The sequence below is a fragment of the Mirounga angustirostris genome, unplaced genomic scaffold (assembly GCF_029215605.1).
Source record: "Mirounga angustirostris isolate CCGP_5_RB_7025 unplaced genomic scaffold, mMirAng1.0.hap1 SCAF_7, whole genome shotgun sequence".
Taxonomy (NCBI): Eukaryota; Metazoa; Chordata; class Mammalia; order Carnivora; family Phocidae; genus Mirounga; species Mirounga angustirostris.
The window spans coordinates 126,076,792-126,094,126 of NW_026991715.1; the positions used below are offsets into that span (position 1 = coordinate 126,076,792).

General features: G+C 38.3%; 1 protein-coding gene across 11 annotated transcripts in view; it reads left to right on the forward strand.

Annotated features, from left to right (window-relative positions):
• The window catches only part of RANBP3L (RAN binding protein 3 like), a 291,046-nt gene that overhangs the window by 261,891 nt on the left and 11,820 nt on the right, over positions 1-17,335 (forward strand). For 6 of the 11 annotated variants that reach the window (XM_045862295.3, XM_064596792.1, XM_064596791.1 and 3 more), the window contains 10 exons: positions 3,268-3,326; positions 4,207-4,246; positions 4,773-4,850; positions 5,675-5,749; positions 7,945-8,016; positions 8,571-8,710; positions 11,420-11,523; positions 12,859-12,943; positions 15,523-15,625; positions 16,205-16,335. In XM_045862295.3, the coding sequence (XP_045718251.1) occupies positions 3,268-3,326; positions 4,207-4,246; positions 4,773-4,850; positions 5,675-5,749; positions 7,945-8,016; positions 8,571-8,710; positions 11,420-11,523; positions 12,859-12,943; positions 15,523-15,625; positions 16,205-16,335 (887 nt within the window). Of the gene's footprint in view, positions 1-3,267; positions 3,327-4,206; positions 4,335-4,772; positions 4,851-5,674; positions 5,750-7,944; positions 8,017-8,570; positions 8,711-11,419; positions 11,524-12,858; positions 12,944-15,522; positions 15,626-16,204; positions 16,336-17,335 lie in introns of all 11 variants that reach the window. The other 5 variants (XM_064596794.1, XM_064596795.1, XM_045862324.3 and 2 more) reach the window with 3 other exon arrangements.

Consider the following 17,335-nt stretch of genomic DNA (forward strand, 5'->3'; position numbering starts at 1 on the left):
TGCATGGATGGATAGCTAGATCAATTGATAGATATGGAATATACTGTAAATATCTGGATATATAGAGAGATGTGTGCTTATATGGAGAATGGATAGATGGATAGATAGACAGATGGACAGATGAGGTTCTGCTTTGTTCCAAACAGGTTTGAAGAGGGAACTGTACTAGGTGCTCCCATATGCATATACTGCTTCAATCCTCAGGACAAATTTTTAAAAATATATACAGAGAGAGGTGATAAAGCTGAGGCTTAGAGTAATTAAAAACAAAAACAAAACCAAAAAGCAGCTCTAGGACTATTCGACTTCAGAACTAGGAAATCCATGCTTTGACCAGTCCCAGAGCCGGCCACAGGTAAGAGAGGCAGGGGCATAAAGAGCAGTATTGGAACCTGTGGTAAGAGTGCACAGGGAGAAGAAATTAGAGAAGAGGATGTGGCAGACATGTGGATAGGTCCAGGAAGACGGGGAAAGGAAAATGCAGGACTTGCCAGGGCCTTGGTCCAAGTGGATAATTCCAGTCCTGGTAGCAATTAAGAAGTGACCCATTTGGCAGAGCCTGCCCCTCTGCAGGTTGCCACTCTCTTTCCTGCCAACAGTTTCCATAACCTTTCTGGCCCCGGCTAGACTAGCCTGGTTCTACCCAGCGTGGACGACTCAGTTTTCACCTTTCCTAAACTACCAATGCAGCAAAGAGGCGGTCTGCAGGACTCTACGTGGGAGAGACTGTGTAGCAAAAACTTGGGGCCCCTAGCAGTACCTACCCCCACCCCCACTGGGACTCTGAGTCAATGGTACTCCAGGTTCAGGGTCTTCCTCTTCTTCTGGATCTGCTTTTGGCTCCATAGATCCTTTTGAACCTCCTTCTCTGAGATGATTCATTGAGAAAATCCTCCAGTTACTTCCCCAGATGAAGCAGTTTTCTCAGAGACCGTCAATTAAACATACGGAAATCAGGGCAGGGACAAGGCCTCACAACCCATGTAAAATTGGGGGAGGGGAAATTATGGTACATATTAGAAGAGGAGAAAAAGAAGTTTATATTCACTCACCTTCAGCCTCATCTTGTACCATTTGCCCCTCTCTCTTGCCTTGCAAGTTGTCTTGTACACAGTCAATCCTCAATACACATTTTTTGAATAAATGGGTTGATTAATGAATACATCAGAAAGAAAAAAGGCTAAATTTAAAAATATAAAATCATAAGAACCTTGTTTTATTTTGAAATTTTCCTACTGGGTCAAGTAAGAAAACTGTTATGGATCTGATGGCTTGATAAATGTGCTTACTTTTGGCATTGTCGTTGGAACCAAAAGAGTTGCTTGGGAGAATCAAGATGGAGGAGGAGGATGGAGAGACTCTGCTTTCCAATCCCTGTACCTCGTGTGTCAAGGAGAGACGGTGGCTCTGTTGAGGTTACTGTAACTTCAATCAGACAATGTATACCTCCATCCTAGCACAGTGGCTGGCACAAAAAAGATGCTCAGTAAATATTTACTGAATTAATGAATAAAAGTGATGTACTTACTCTATCATATGTCCTTCAAGCTGCAAGTAACCCTTAATGCTGCCCGGAAGATTGCTTTTGCCTGTGTTTAGCTCAATGTTTTGATCAAGGGAAAGTCAACCTGTCCTTTGTCTAAGATTAGGCCTCATCATGTTATTTTCGGCCTAACGATCCTAAGTCCAGTTTAGAAGAGGCCAATTTATAATTCTAATTCATAAGTATTCCCCTGAACATTCATGAAGACTATTTTCTTTTGAAGTCACTAGAGTCTTCATTTCTTAAATCTAATGTAATTGCTGGAAGAGGAGCTTGTTCGAGAAGGAATTGAGCTATAGTTTAATATGGATGGGAATGCCAAGATGTTCTTGTGCATTTTCTGCTGGGGCTCGCTTGGCTCCAAGGGCAGACAATGGGGTAAGCACTTGCATGAAAAAGTGAACGGTTTGCCTCACTGGACTGAAAAAAGGTACCCAAGGTCATGGGACCCAGGAGCTTGGCAAGGGTAGTCTGGCAGAGTTTTGACACTCTCTTATGGGATTAGATTATAGGGAACTGGAGAACCCCTTTCTGGCATATAAAAAAAAAATGTAATTGTCTGGTAGTTCCTTGAAACTCAGTAAGGGTTTTATTTATTCAGCCCAGGGATGGCAAATTACCTTGGCTTGTATGGCAGGACAATATATTGATAATGGCTGCTGGAAACCTATAATGAGAAAAATTCTGAGATCATATTTGGGCTCATTAAGAAAGAGTTGTCATTTATACTTCAATTTAAAAAAGAAAGAAAGTGTTGTCATAAGTTGGCAATGTCAGCTAAGAGTTTGGGAACGGGGATTGGTGGCATGCCCCATATTTAATATCCTTTCTTTAAAGATTTTTTTCTCCTTTTTTTTTTTTTGGTCTTGTAAAAATCTAAGTAATTATATCCAAAAATTCATTTAATTGTCCCATAAGCTCCGTGAGATAAGTACTGTTATAATCTTCATTTTGTTTTCAGATGAAGAAACTAAAGGTACAAACATATTATTTCCCCAAGTATTAGTGCTACACATGCCCACCTAACTTCAGGACCCAGGCTTTTAACAAACATGTCATTTTCCCTTAGAATTCTGGAGTGCTGATATTTAAGGTTATCACCCTCCAGTAAATGAGTTTCTCTCTGTTGTCTTACCTAAGATAGGAAAATATAAAAGATTAATAAGGTCAGCAGGGCTAAAGACAAAAGACTAAAATGAATTTCTAGTCTAAACATTGAAAACATGGCTTAGTATATGACTACTCCAATCAAGGAAATATGGATTATTTCTGGATCATTCTAAGGATGGAACACAATACATCTATACCATTTTTACCTTGAGATCCAACCCAAGTAGAAGAACTATTCTTAGATGAGATTTTTTCACCCCTTGGAATTTTTCATTCTAAAAGCAAAGATGTTAATCATGATGTCCTAATGATATTCTAAATGCAGGTAATTATACTTTGTTTTCCTTAAACACTTAAAGTGTTCTTTTAATGGAATGATCTCACTATTTATGGAAACACATTATTATTGCTTTCCCCAAGTATTCATTTCTGTAATTAACTGTTAAAATCATTTGTAAATACACAAGTTATAGTGTCCATGTAAAAAGTGTTTGGATTTTACCAAAAGGCAGGAAAAATACAAAACGAAACAAAAAAATCTTCAAATATTCTTAGCTGGTGTTAGAAATGTCCGAATAGAGTTTGACTTTTTGCCTGTTCTCTTTCTTTTACAGAGAAATCTGTCATTGCTCAACCAATATTCGTTTTTGCAAAGAGAGAACAAACTTTTAAGGTAAGATCAAGCTAATTTTCTGTTTGACTTTTACTTTGACAAAGAAAATGATGTTTCAAAGAAGCTAGTGCTGCTGAATGATACCGTGGTTGCCTTAGTTTATCCTCTTGCTCTTCACATAGCAGAGCAGTGACTCTAGAATATTTATATAGTAGGTTTTTACTGGCAGCAATTTGGCCTAAGTGGGAGGCCAGAGGCCTGCCTTGTCTTGAAGCTATGAATAACATGCCATCTTTACCCAAAATTAGAGGGTTTATTTGGAGTGACTTGGAAGGGGGCAGAATGAAAGAAGTTAGCAGGGTCGAGGCTCCTCATGGGTCTCCACCACTGACCTCGCTTAAAACCGGGGATAAAATAGGTTCTAAACTTCGTTGCTTGATTCAAAAGGGATCTTAAGGACCCTATCTGCATCATACTTTAGTACCACCTGCTTTGAAAGACCAACAATAAGATTAATAGCTTTCCCACTTTAGCTTGATTAGTATTTTCCTGTTATTTGTTCCCACTTATGCGAGTCATTTACCCTACTACCCACAAAACTCACTAGAGAAGCTCAAACCCCAAGCCCTGGTCGAAAAGTCAGTTTCCTGGGCCCCACCCCAGGCCAACCGCTTCAGATCTTGAGAGCTCGGTTTCAAAATCTTCCTTTTAAACAAGTTCTGACAAGGGATTCTGCAGCCACTGAAATACAAAACCGCTAAGACTAACACTTTGCTTTGTCTTGAATATATGCCTAGGAGTAAAGGTGTAAAGGTGAGTGGCTTTGTCCTGGCCTAGCTGAATAGACCTGGCTTTTGAGAATTCTCTTCTAAAGTGACAGGGTAGAATTCTGACGTAAAAACAGCACTCAACTCTCATCGGCAGCTTTGTTTCCTTCCAGAGACCTGCAGAAGACACCGCATGTGAGGCAGCAGAGCATGGTAATGACTTACATCCTGTATTTCAAAACCAATCTTCAGACAAAGAAAATAAGCAGGCCCAAGTATTTTGGCATGTGGCAAGAACTGGGTAAAACTTCATGGTTTTGCTTGTGTTTAAACACCAAAATAAACTGGCTTTTGTTTTGAAAGATGACACGTAGGTCCCAAGAACACTGACGTTAGCAAAGCTAAGGTCCCTTCTTTCTGCATTGCCTGGGTCTCAACCTACCAAACACATTCTCTACACAATCTCAAAAGTCATATGCAGTTTCTTGCCGAAGCCACTTGTTTCTAAGTGTTTCTTAGGAGGATGATATGCCTATCGCTTTATAATCACCAAGCTATTAACCCCAGCATTTAAACTTGGGCTTCAGGAGTTAACATGTTAGCAGATGATGGGAGTTAACATGTTAGCAGATGATGATCTATGTAGGCAAAAGGTAATTCTATTTATTCTTCCATATCTTGGGTTGAGGATTATTTGTTATTGCCAGCAATTTTACCCATCATGTTAAATTTCTTGCAGAATGTAATGGTTTTCTAAGAAAGCGTGTACGGTCTTCATCTTTTACTTTGCATACTACAGACCCTCAGTCCCAAGGAGGTAGGTATAGACCTGACTGTTGACTGTTCACTGTTATGTTTTCTCTGAGTGTGAAATTACTGAGAAACTTTTCAAATGGAAATGTTTAAAAGTCTACCCGTCGGAGAGTGTTTATAATAAATTATTGTATGAAAATAGCAGTCTATAAGATGGATTGTACAGTGAGTCACTATTTAAAAATTCAATTTATCAACATTGGATGAAAGATGGAAAGGACATCAGCCATAATGTCAGCAATGGTTATCTTAGGTAATGGGATTACAGGCAATTTGGGGTTTTCCACCCACTCTGCATTTTGTCATGTTTCCAAAGTGTCTGCATTAAGGATGCATTAGCTTTGTAATTAGGGGAAACTGACATTTCTCCCTAAGTTACCATCTACTTAAACAAATAGATGTCTGCCTTGAAAAGAACACTTTAAGAACATCATATACTGTATTCTGAGTAAACCAGTAACTCAGTTTGCCTCTCTTCTACACTCAAAGCACTCTGTGATTCCTTTTATACATGACCGCATTGTCCTCTGCCTTGTAAGAAAGCTATTTCTGTGTATGTCTATCCCCTCCACTGTGCCTTCCTTGAGGTCATCTTCCTGCCTGATAGAGTGTCTTACACACGGTGAGCACTCCAGTATTTATTGAATCGAATAGAAATTAATTTGTAATTCTCACCACAAGCCCATTTTATTTCTATTGATTAAAAAAAAATACAAAACCTTTTCTAAATTAGTGATACAGAAATTTTTATGAAACAGCAAAAGTCCAAATCAAAAGAAACACAAAAAACCACTTCCTCACTGACTTCAGTTTGCAATTTGCTTCTAGCATCAACCTTGTTCCAGAATCGAATGAGATCATCATCCTTCACCAACCTCCTGACCTTCCCCCCTTCTGGGGCAGGTAATAAACTGCTTCCAGAACCTCGAGCCTGACACTCTGACTTTTCAAAATTCATTCTCATTGATGGTGTGCTTTCTTACTCAGCTACTATAAAATGCTGGCATTTTAGGGGCAAATAAAATAGAGGCAAAGTATGATTAGAAGAATGACTTATGAATTCCAACTCCACAAATCCAGACAGTGCATCTGTTTATTTTTGGCAGAAATTTTGAATTTGATGATGTTTTTAAGGAATTCATGTTTATGATAGCAATATGTTATATAAGGCAGCTCCATAAGATAACTTGCTTTATTTTACTCATTATTATTCATCTGTACAGTTTATAATATATACAGTACTCAAAATATACAGCTATACTTTATTTTATTTAAAAGATTTTATTTATTTATTTGACAGAGAGAGACACAGCAAGAGATGAACACAAGTAGGGGGAGCGGGAGAGGGAGAAGCAGGCTTCCCGCAGAGCAGGGAGCCTGATGTGGGGCTCGATCCCAGCACCCTGGGATCATAACCTGAGCTGAAGGCAGACACTTAACGACTGAACCACCCAGGCGTCCCTACAGCTATACTTTAAATTCTTATTCTAAAGTTTATGCTTTAAGTGAATATTCTAAGGTTTAGAATATGATTCCTTTTATTTTCATTTATTTTTTTAGGATATGATTACTTAACCTTTTCACTAAAACATTACTTCTTTTTATTTGAAATTTATAGTGCTTTGCTAAGTAAATCTATCTTATCATAAAATATTTGAAATGGTTGGAACATTACATTAAAATTACAATTTTATATTCTTTTTGTTTTTGTTTCTACTGAACAACCAGCTGCCTTTTCCAAGTTAAGCTTGCCACTAAGAAATAAAAAATACAGGGGCGCCTGGGTGGCTCAGTTGGTTAAGCAACTGCCTTCGGCTCAGGTCATGATCCTGGAGTCCCGGGATCGAGTCCCGCATCGCGCTCCCTGCTCGGCAGGGAGTCTGCTTCTCCCTCTGACCCTCCTCCCTTATGCTCTCTGTCTCTCATTCTCTCTCTCTCAAATAAATAAATAAAATCTTTAAAAAAAAAAAAGAAAAGAAATAAAAAATATAAACTATTCACTTCCTATTTTAAATGATCCCTCTCTACCTGGGAGCCACAGGGTTTTCAAACTAATGTATTTATATTCTTATTAATAATTCCAAACATGACTGAGCAACATATATGTCAGATACCTTTCAGATACAGAAGAAATACTTTCAAGCTCAATAGACCCCTTTTAAACCTGACTGACAAGTTACAGACATTAAGAGGAATAGGGGCCCTAATCCTAGAGAATTTGTTTTATTGTATTTGTGCCTAAAGTGGAGGGTTGGATGTAAGTTATCTGAATAACTGTTTCAATTATTTTAAATTAGACATACACATACAAAAAGATTAAATAAAGGAACATTGATATCAGTAAGTACCATTCCATTTTATGTTGTGTGAAATGTTGGTGGTATTGGAATGGAGAAAAATAGTACAATTTGATATGGCCCATTTGTTGCTGGTTTTTAATAATAAAGGTCATAAAGCATTTAATTGAACTTTGAATTAGAGAAGCAATTTACCTCAACATTTATAATATGTTTTAATACTTGGAAGAAGCAGTTCTTATTCTTTTCTCATTTCCATTAATCAAATGCTCAAAGGTTGCTGTTTCTGCAATTTGCGAGCAAGAGATGGGTGATCTCTTTGAAATGTATAATAATCCTATACTTGCAGCAGCCACCACCATAGTCTTATGCCACCAACACACTTGATAGAAAAATCCCCTAGTATGACAGTCATCTCTCTCTAGGTATCACTAGACTGGGGAGAGTGGCAGAATTTGCTAAGAGTTTCATAACATTTTATAAGAAATACATATTAATGCACACAGAGGGTTCACTACCATCAGATTTTATAATATGTATTCATTTCAGTACTCATTTTCGTGATTCTAAAAAAAAGTGCCTGTTCTATTAGTGGACCAACTTTCATTTATATTTCTGAAAGTAAACAGAACTATGTGGCAAAACTCACTGCCATCACCCATTTTTAGCACAAGGCACAGCCTACAGTTGTTAGTGCCAACAGCGACATCTACTGGTGAGTTTGGTACAGGACTGTTAAAACCCGGATTCTGTAGAAACGGACTCTTTGATTTAAAATGTGCTAAATATTTTTTCTTACAGTGAAGAAACACAATGTTTTTATGACATCAACTCTTGTGCAAAGGAATGTGGATATGAACAGTACAGATCAAGGTATGTAGTTTATTACAAGAGCCTCTGAAATTTTACATTTTACATTTATATATATATATATATTTTAAAGATTTTATTTATTTACTTGACAGAGAGAGACACAGCGAGAGAGGGAACACAAGCAGGGGGAGTGGGAGCGGGAGAAGCAGGCTCCCCGCGGAGCAGGGAGCCCGATGCGGGACTCGATCCCAGGACCCTGGGATCATGACCTGAGCTGAAGGCAGTCGCTTAACCAACTGAGCCACCCAGGCGCCCCTACATTTATATTTTAATTTGTTGTGTATGTGTTGGGGTCTGGAGTTAGGGCCAAGTGACAAAACGTGAAAAAACAAATTTGGTAAGCCAAGTCCCATGGCCAAAATGAATAGGTATTGGGTAAAGGTGAGGGCAGAAGTAAGCATTAAGCAATTCACTGGCTATTTTGACATTGATCAGTTAACATTAATCCCTCATTTAATGATGACTTTAGAAAGCAAACATTAAATTAGTCAAAAATATGGAGGAAGAAGTAGTCCACTAAAGATATATTGACTCTTTAATTCTGTTCTTTTAAGGTCCTGGGAAGCATTCTGAACATGTCCTAAGGCCTGCTATTTTGCAGCTACCTCAAGCTCAAAGGTGTGAAAAAGTAAGAAAAACAGTTGGACACAATCCCTTGGAATCCTGCAAGACAAAGGAAAAAACAAAAAATAAGGTAAGAAAACCTCCTATGGTGGGATTGACATCAAGTTTCCATCTTTCATTTAGTAGATTATTGTGGGCTCTACATTCAGAGTTAGGGGCTGCCTGACTTTTGTTCTGTTGCTGAAGCAGACTATAGACAGCAAACAGCCCTCGGTGAGCTAATGAAAGTTGTCCTCTTAAATTGGAGAGTTGTTCCTAGGAACTAGTTTTGTGGTTTCTCCTAAGCTGTAAAGTTGAGGCCCTTTTGGTAGAAACCTCTGGGCTCCTGTTCTAGTACACTGACCCCACATGAGAACAGGGGGAGCAATGAGATGGCCAGGACCAGGAGCCACAAGTCAAAAAAGGAACAGAAGTTTTCTGCATCCCCAGCTGGTCGACATCCCAGTGTGGCTTTGCCAGTTTAGGTCACACCGGGGATCCATCCAGACCCATCTTCATGGATAACGGGAGCAGAGGACTACCTGCATGGAGTTGGGAATTGGGAGGACTGGGGAAGCTTCTGAAGACAGAGAAGAAGTCTCCCTTCCAATGGTTGTGGGTGGCTGAATCCCTCACTGTGGGCCTTTCTAGGGAGACTGATTGTCATTTTGCTCAAGCCATGCAGATATGGGTTTGGGGATATTCTGTTGCCGTGTCTTCCAGAAGCCAATACTTGAGAGGAATGGCACCCAAGATTTTCAGAGTAATTCCATCTTTCATTTGTTTCCAGCTGGACTGTGGAGGGTTGGTCACCTGTTTTGTTTTGTTTTTCTATACTGAACATGAAGACAGTGACACATGGAACTTAAAAATACCAGTCATTTCATCAATGCAATGAAAAAAAAATCAGATTGGTACTAATCTTACCTCTGTCCATACCTAACTTAGGTTTACATTCTTGGACAAAGCACCCAATCTTCTCTTTTTAACAGTGAAGTGAGAGAGTTGAACTTGGTCAGCATTTGACAACGTTTTTGTAATTCCAAACATTTTTGTAAGATATGATATCATGAGACTCATTATGAATTTTAAAAATCATTTCATTATTTCTGCATGGCATATGGCGTGATTTTTAAGTAAAACATATTTTAAATTTCAAATTAGTAGATTATTAAATGTTTTCGTTTAAATATAACCTAGTAATCATAACCATATTACATAAATTCTCACTTTTATCCATTTAATAAGTGATGCATGTTGTTTAATTTGTGTTAAGGTATGTAAGAAAAAGTATGGATGTGTTGACTAATTTCTAAAATGTTATTATGTTGCATATGATTTTGGAACAGGATGTACTATAAATTATAGATTAAATTTTTTGTTACATGTTATGATATAAAAAGTAAATCAATATTTCTTCTTTGGCATGGCTTATTGAAATATTGCATTATGTATTTTAAAAATAAAATTTATTAATATTTTTCTTGCATTTTCCTTCTAAATGATAAAGAATAAGAGAAATTTTCAGGTAATTGTTTGTAAACATTTCTTCTTGAATAAATCTATCAAACATATGAAAGTACTTTTTCCTATTTAGTGAACAGCTTAACTGTATGTGCCCATTATTGAATTTTCTCTAACAATGACCTTTGAAGAGTTAAAGACATACTATATAAAATGCAATGTAAGAACTCTGACAAAATAATGAAACTTATAGATGTAGGGAAAATTATCTCTAGGTGAATTTCATAGAACTATTATTTTCATGTTCCGTAATGACTTGTATATAAAATCAGAGCAATTTTTATTCATTGTCATTAATCAATGGTCACTTATTATGTATAATTTAAATAATATATGCCTAATAAAAACTGTTTTAAGTACAAAGGAGTAAAAACTACCATTTTGGCTAAGAGATAAATCATCTGACTGAATCATGAGCATGCACTTTGATCTCTGCTAACCAACAACATATATTCTCTTCATACATACTTCTCAGCTCTCAAATTCTGTTATAAAGGGAAAAATGCTCAAAATTATTTTTATTGATTGGTATAAAATTAAAGTGGAAACAGACCCCAACTACCTTTAAAGATATGAACTCCTTGCAACATCTTTGCAAACCCCTGCTGGGGGAAGGGAGGTGTTCATAAAACATTGGAGATACTAGATCCGATCATTTAAGGGCTCCTTCCAGTTTTAAAATTGCTCACGTCTTCATTTATACATTAATCAGGTAATGTACATTTGCATATACATCAGACAGAGTAACTAGTTGATTAAGTCACCAGTCAAAAATTTTTAGATGAAGAGATGAATGGGATTTCCTCTAATGTTTAATGACCATGCTGGTGAAGCTCTTAGGGTGTTTTCGGGATTAAATAGTCCTGAAGGATATATCTATGAAGCTAAAAATGAGAATTAACTCCATGTGGCTAAAAAGATAAAAGTAACAAAAGGAGGTGCGATTTCTGAATATGATGGCAAAGGGTATAGTCCCTGATGTCAGACAAACCCTGGCTCTGAGGTCAGCCCATTCCTGGTTGCCCATACCTGGCCAAGTTATTTAAACTCATTAGGTCAGTTTACTCATCTGTAAACTATAAAATGTGGATGACAGACATACAACCTATATAGAGATGTTGTGAGGAGTAAATGAGATAATGTACAAAAAATGCTTGGGGAAGTACTTGAACATAGTAACTTTTCAACACATTTAACTGTAACTATGTTTCCTTGTCTGATGCTCCTTCCTTAAGGCAATTGAAAGGAACTTTCTGATGGATTGCCTTTCTTTCAGATTTCTGAGGGGAACTCTTCTTTGCTAAGTGAAAATTTACCAAGTGCCAGAATTTCAGTCCAGCTGACTACTAACCAGAATTGTTTAGGTGCTACATCAGTAGGGTAAGTTAATGATGAGGACACAGAAAATATATCCGTTTATTCTTGCTTTCTTTTATCATTATAATCATTTATGGAAAATAGCTTTCTGATATTGCACAGATAAATTGCTAAGATTTCTTTTTTTTAAGATTTTATTTATTTATCTGAGAGAGAGAGAACATGAGCTGGAGGAGAGGCAGATGGAGAGGGAGAGGCAGACTCTCCACTGAGCAGGGAGCCCGATGTGGGGCTTGAACACAAGACCCTGGGATCATGAGCTGAGCCAAAGGCAGACACTTAACTGACTGAGCCACCCAGGTACCCCAAATTGCTAAGGTTTCTATTTGAGATTTTATAAAGGACACAAGTTTACAATGTTTTTCAAAACGTCTCTAATATTTAAAGATCATCATATTAATATTGGATTATCTCCATTGCTTTGTTGACTTGGGTGAGAATATTTCAAAAATATACAGTTAAATTTTTAGTTAGGAATTAATTATCTGGCTGATAGATTAGCCTTCCCCTTCTGTGGTGTTCTTACCCCCCCCCCCCCCGCCACTGCCATTTTTCATTATTTTGGGTGTTATTCCTTATTTATTGACATACATTGGATAGACAACAAAGAAAACAGTATAAATGTACAAAATGAAAGTTAGTATTTACTGGTATCACCAGCAATGAAGGCATGTTTGATCTGAGGGAAGATTAAACTGAGCCATAGATACAACCAGACTCACATGATTAGGGCCCATGTGAGTACCACAGCTTTTACCTATGGTGCACACTGGGGGTACAGTGGGGACCCCAGAGCACATTGGCCCACAGATAGACAGCTGTATATCTTTGAGTTTCTCATCACGCAAAACACTTTTAGCAACAACAACAAAAAAGTTCCAGGAGGAAAAAAACCTAAATTAAACAAAAGCCCACTCAAGTGTAACTGACAAGATAGATTGGCTGTGCTTTTGCTCTGGAGACCTCTGGTAGCTGGGAGCATTGGCCACTTGGGGAAGAGGACAGAAGCAATGAGAGATTGGAGAGGCTGTGCTGGAAAAGCAAGCAGATAAGGTCTGGGCCAGCCCCTGGTTGATCACACAGCCTGAACAGTGATGGGCATGACATGTGTTTGGCCTGGTCTCAATTTGTGCTGTCACAGCTGTCAAATATTTTAAATATCATCCCCAGGAGTACTTCAATTTTTCCTTCATTTCTCAGTGGCTGCAGATGAACAAGAGTTAGCTATTTTTGTGCTTTACATAAATCTGTTAAATCTTCCGGTTATTTCATGTGCTAAGATCTATCATGGCTTTATCCATATATTTCAAATCGCAAATGTTCATTTCTTTTCCTTAGATGTCAACCAAATGAAGATAAGTATTCTTTTAAAAGCTGCAGTTCTGATTTTGTGTTTGGAGAAAACATGGTAGAAAGAGTTTTGGTAAGAATTCTGGCATTATAAAGAATTATAAAAGATGTCACTTTGAGTTTCTGGAGGCATATTAATTAAAACAATGTTAAATTGGAGCATACTTTAAATCCTGAGTTCGAAGGCACGTTTTCTTTCTTTAACCAGAAAGATTCTCCTGGGAAGCAAGTTCTAGTTGTTAGAATAATAGGCAGGAACCCACAGAGGAAGGGAATTGTATAATTATAACATTATTACTGATGAGAAATATTAAATAGTTCTTTGACGTGTGTTACACCCAAGGTACCCAAGGAAATCCCAGAATTATCTGCAATAGATGAGCTTAACTGGTAATGATATTTTAATATCAGGTTTTCGATAGCGTCTTTCATAACAAGATGCACTTAAAATCATTTGCCAATTTTTTCTTGCTAACCACAACCCTCCCCTTCAAGCTTTTATAGTGAAAAACACTATCATAACTTTTTTTTTCAAAGATTTTTTATTTATTTATTTGAGAGATAGAGAACACATGAGAGGGGATAGGGTCAGAGGACAAAGCAGACTCCCTGCGGAGCAGGGAGCCCGATGCGGGACTCGATCCAGGGACTCCAGGATCATGACCTGAGCCGAAGGCAGTCGCTTAACCAACTGAGCCACCCAGGCGCCCTATCATAACTTTTTTTTTTTGCAGGCTTTAAGAGGAAAATCATAGTACTTTACTTGCCTAGGGAAACATACTTGCCAAGTGGAAACCCCTAAGGAGTTTTACCGGCATCCCTATTTAGTATTGGGCGTCCTCCTGCATGAGGTGGTTGCCCCTCTGCCCTCCACAGCTAGCATGCATTAGGACTACTAGTTACATCAAGGATCCAGAGGAGACTACACAGATTTTAAAACCTGCATAGAGGCTCAGAATAACAAAGGACCAACTCATGAGGTCTGTCTATTCCAAGTTTTTTAGGGCTTTCACAAATCAATCCCTTTTAAGACTTGGTTTATTCTACACCCCCCTCAGGCTAAACCCAAATTCCAAGAGTAGTGTCCTAGCTTTTTAGCTTGGGGGCACCCTCTGTCACTCTCAAGATGAAGGGTGACTCCACAGTTCTAGAGCTGTTGATCCATATCTTTGGATCTGAACCAGAATGGACCAACTTCCAGAGTGAAGTTCTAGGCGATACATTTAGGCACATTTCTTCCATACTGTTTAGTCCTAAATTTAGCACTACATTAACCACAGCTTCTGTAAGATGTCACAGACACAAATAAAATACTTTCCAAGCCTCACAGGATCAACCTTAACACCCAATTCGACTTAACAAACATGTTCTGTGTTCTTACGAGGTCTAAAGCTCTGGCGTGGGTCTCAAGTTTGGCTGTGTATTAACAATCATCTCGCGACTCTCTAAAGGAGTCAGTATGCCTGAGCATTTCCCCAAACCGATTAGATCAGAGTCTCTGTGGGTGAGGCTAGGTGTCAGGTGATTTGAATGCACAGCCAGGATTGAAAAACACCTGGGTGAGTGGTTATGTGAAGCGAAAGGGAGACCCTGTGCTCTAGAGGTGCTTATAATCTAAGGGGAGACAGAGACATACCTGAGCAAATGAACTGCAGTTGGGATTAGAACTTTGCTTTGAGGAGGTACCGGTATACATTTCCTGTGGGCACTTTCAATCTGGCTTGCAAAGGAAAACTGAGCTTCCTGTCTCTTTAAGATGATAACATCCTAGGCTAGCAGGAGCTGTAGCGATCACTTGTATGTGTCCTCTGCTTAATCCTATAATCCCGTGACCTTGTGATCTGGGGGTCAGAATGCCCTCCGGACTCGTGTGCTGACCATGCGCTGTTCCCGAGAGTCATGAAACTTTCTGTGCCTTCCTGTTTATTTTCTTAAAATGGAAATAATCACACTCATCTCTACCAATTGTAGCAGAATATCTTAAAATATCCAGTTAAATAATGTGGAAGAGTTTTGAGTTCATAAAGGAAAAGACAGAAACCCAAGTTCTGAAGTACTGTTACAATTCCCTCTGTTCTGCGGGGGGATCTCCGGGATCATAAATGGCCGGGCAGTTACTCACTCTTTCTTCACAGGCCTTGGTTACAGCACCTGGGCAGGGCCCCATGTGTGCTGCCTTAAAAGCGATTTTTGGCAGAAATTAGAGGAAAAATTAAGATGAGCTCTGAGACAGTGAGTGGGTTCTCTGGGTAACTTGTATGATTATTTTGGATAGAGAGTGAGGCGCTGGGAATACTGAAATACCTTGAAACAGAGATGAGAGTTGCATCTCCTTTGAGGCATCAGGGTGGTCTGGTGGTAGCACGGAACAGCTGCTACCTCCTTTTGGGTCTCTAAACCTTCTCCCCTTGTCCCTGGAATGAGATCCCACCTGAAGTAGGCTGGTGGTAACCAGATTACGCTTCCTGAGGATCAGGACCAAGGTCCTGTGATGTGATAGGAAGGATTTCCCCGTAGAGCACATTGGGAACCCCAAACAAAAACATTGCAGTAGAGTTTGCCGTGTTGAAGTAGAAGAAAGAAAGGTAACTTTTGGCTTACTGCAAATATATAGGGATACAATTCTGTAATATATCTTTTTGCCTCACCCAGGATACTCAACATCTCACCCAACCTCAACTCGAAAATGACTCAAACACCAGGGAAAAACCGTTCAAATCCACTCTAGAATTTCCTGTCAACTCTCCAAATTCAAGTAAGAATTATGTCATTTGTAAAAAAAAAAAAAAAAAAGATTCAACTAGTGTATTTCCTGTTTTCCCATGTCATTTGTTTAGTATCTATAAAATACAAAAACAATAACACAGTGCTTTAAAACTTTTTGGTAAAGATTAAAGCATACAAATATGGTTGTATGATACATAAGCTTAAACATTTTTTACTTGAGCACATGAGAAATCATTAAAGAGATTTATCTAAACTCGAGTAGTTTCACTTTTTGGGAAACCCTCATTATTTTTGTTTTGTTTTTCAAAGATTTTGTTAGAGAGAGAGGACGCGTGCGTACTCACGCACAAGCAGAGGGAGGGGCAGAGGAGAAGCAGGCTCCCCGCTGAGCAGGGAGCCCAATGTGGGGCTCTATCCCAGAACCCCGAGATCATGACCTGAGCCAAAGACAGACCCTCAACAGACTGAGCCACCTGGGCGCCCCGGGAAACACTCATTGTTATAAAAAGCTTAGGAGACCTGTATATCAATGGGGACAATAAAGAGCTTTTACAGTAGAGAAAAATGGGGTCTTTTATGTGTCTTTCCCCCCCTATTTTTTTCTTAGGCACAGACTCTATTAAAAATATATCCCTAATTGAATCAGCTGCTGCTTTCTCTTCTAAGCCATCACCCAAATGCTTGCTGGAGAAAATTGATGTTGTAACAGGGGAAGAAGCAGAGCATAATGTGTTAAAGGTCTGTATACCACACGTTGCTCTTTCTGGCAGCACGTCTGTACATGAAATCAAGTTTCTATAAGCAGGAACCCCTTTAAAAATAAAGGCAGAAGTATAGTTTTCATTAGGACAGAGCTGCTTCAATAAAACTGTGAGGGGCTTCCAAAGACTAAGCCAATAGTTTGTTGTATTCATACGTTAGTATGTGTAATTTTCAGGAAGATGGATTATTGGGTTTACAAGCATTCACATTAGTCTTTTAGAAAGAAGACAGCCAGGCATCCTGTCTTAAAATAACTTCAGACCTAATTTTTATACTTTTCATGCCTACTTTTATAATCAGTGCTATCATCCTATGATTGAAAATTTCTACTTACCCTGGACATTTTTAAATGATAAGATGAATAGATTTCAGTTCAAGATAATAAAAAAATTCTGTCTTTCTTTGAAAAGTTCTTTTATATAAGTTTTGGATTTCATATAAAGCAAGACTTTCACAGATATAATATACAGTATCATACATAGGATTCGAATGTTGAGTGGTCTATCAGCCGAGGCACATGAAATGTAATTACTATGACATAATGGTTTTTCAACAAGGTGCAGATTTCCCTTTCTCCTTCTCCATCTGCTCTTACCCCCAAATCTCTCCATTTCTCTTCTCTTCTCCCATGATTTACTGATACATTTACTATACAAGTGTGCTTCTAAGCATAACTCTCAGATCATCTTAAACAGAGGTTAAGTGAAATAATTGCTAGGGGTGAGGTCCTGGCATGCTATATTTTTAACAAGTCATCTGGGTGATTCTTGTACACAGTAATATTTAATTCTGGTAAGCATTAAATTATAGTATGGTACTCTGTAGTACCACTTCCTAGTTGCCGTATTCCTCAAAAAATTTTAAGCATGCAAATAGTTTCACTAATCCTTTACTTTCACATAAGTCACATAGCTCAAATAACATTAAATTTCATTTAAAAGTTGGTACATATAAATATATTGTTAAGTGAAAAATC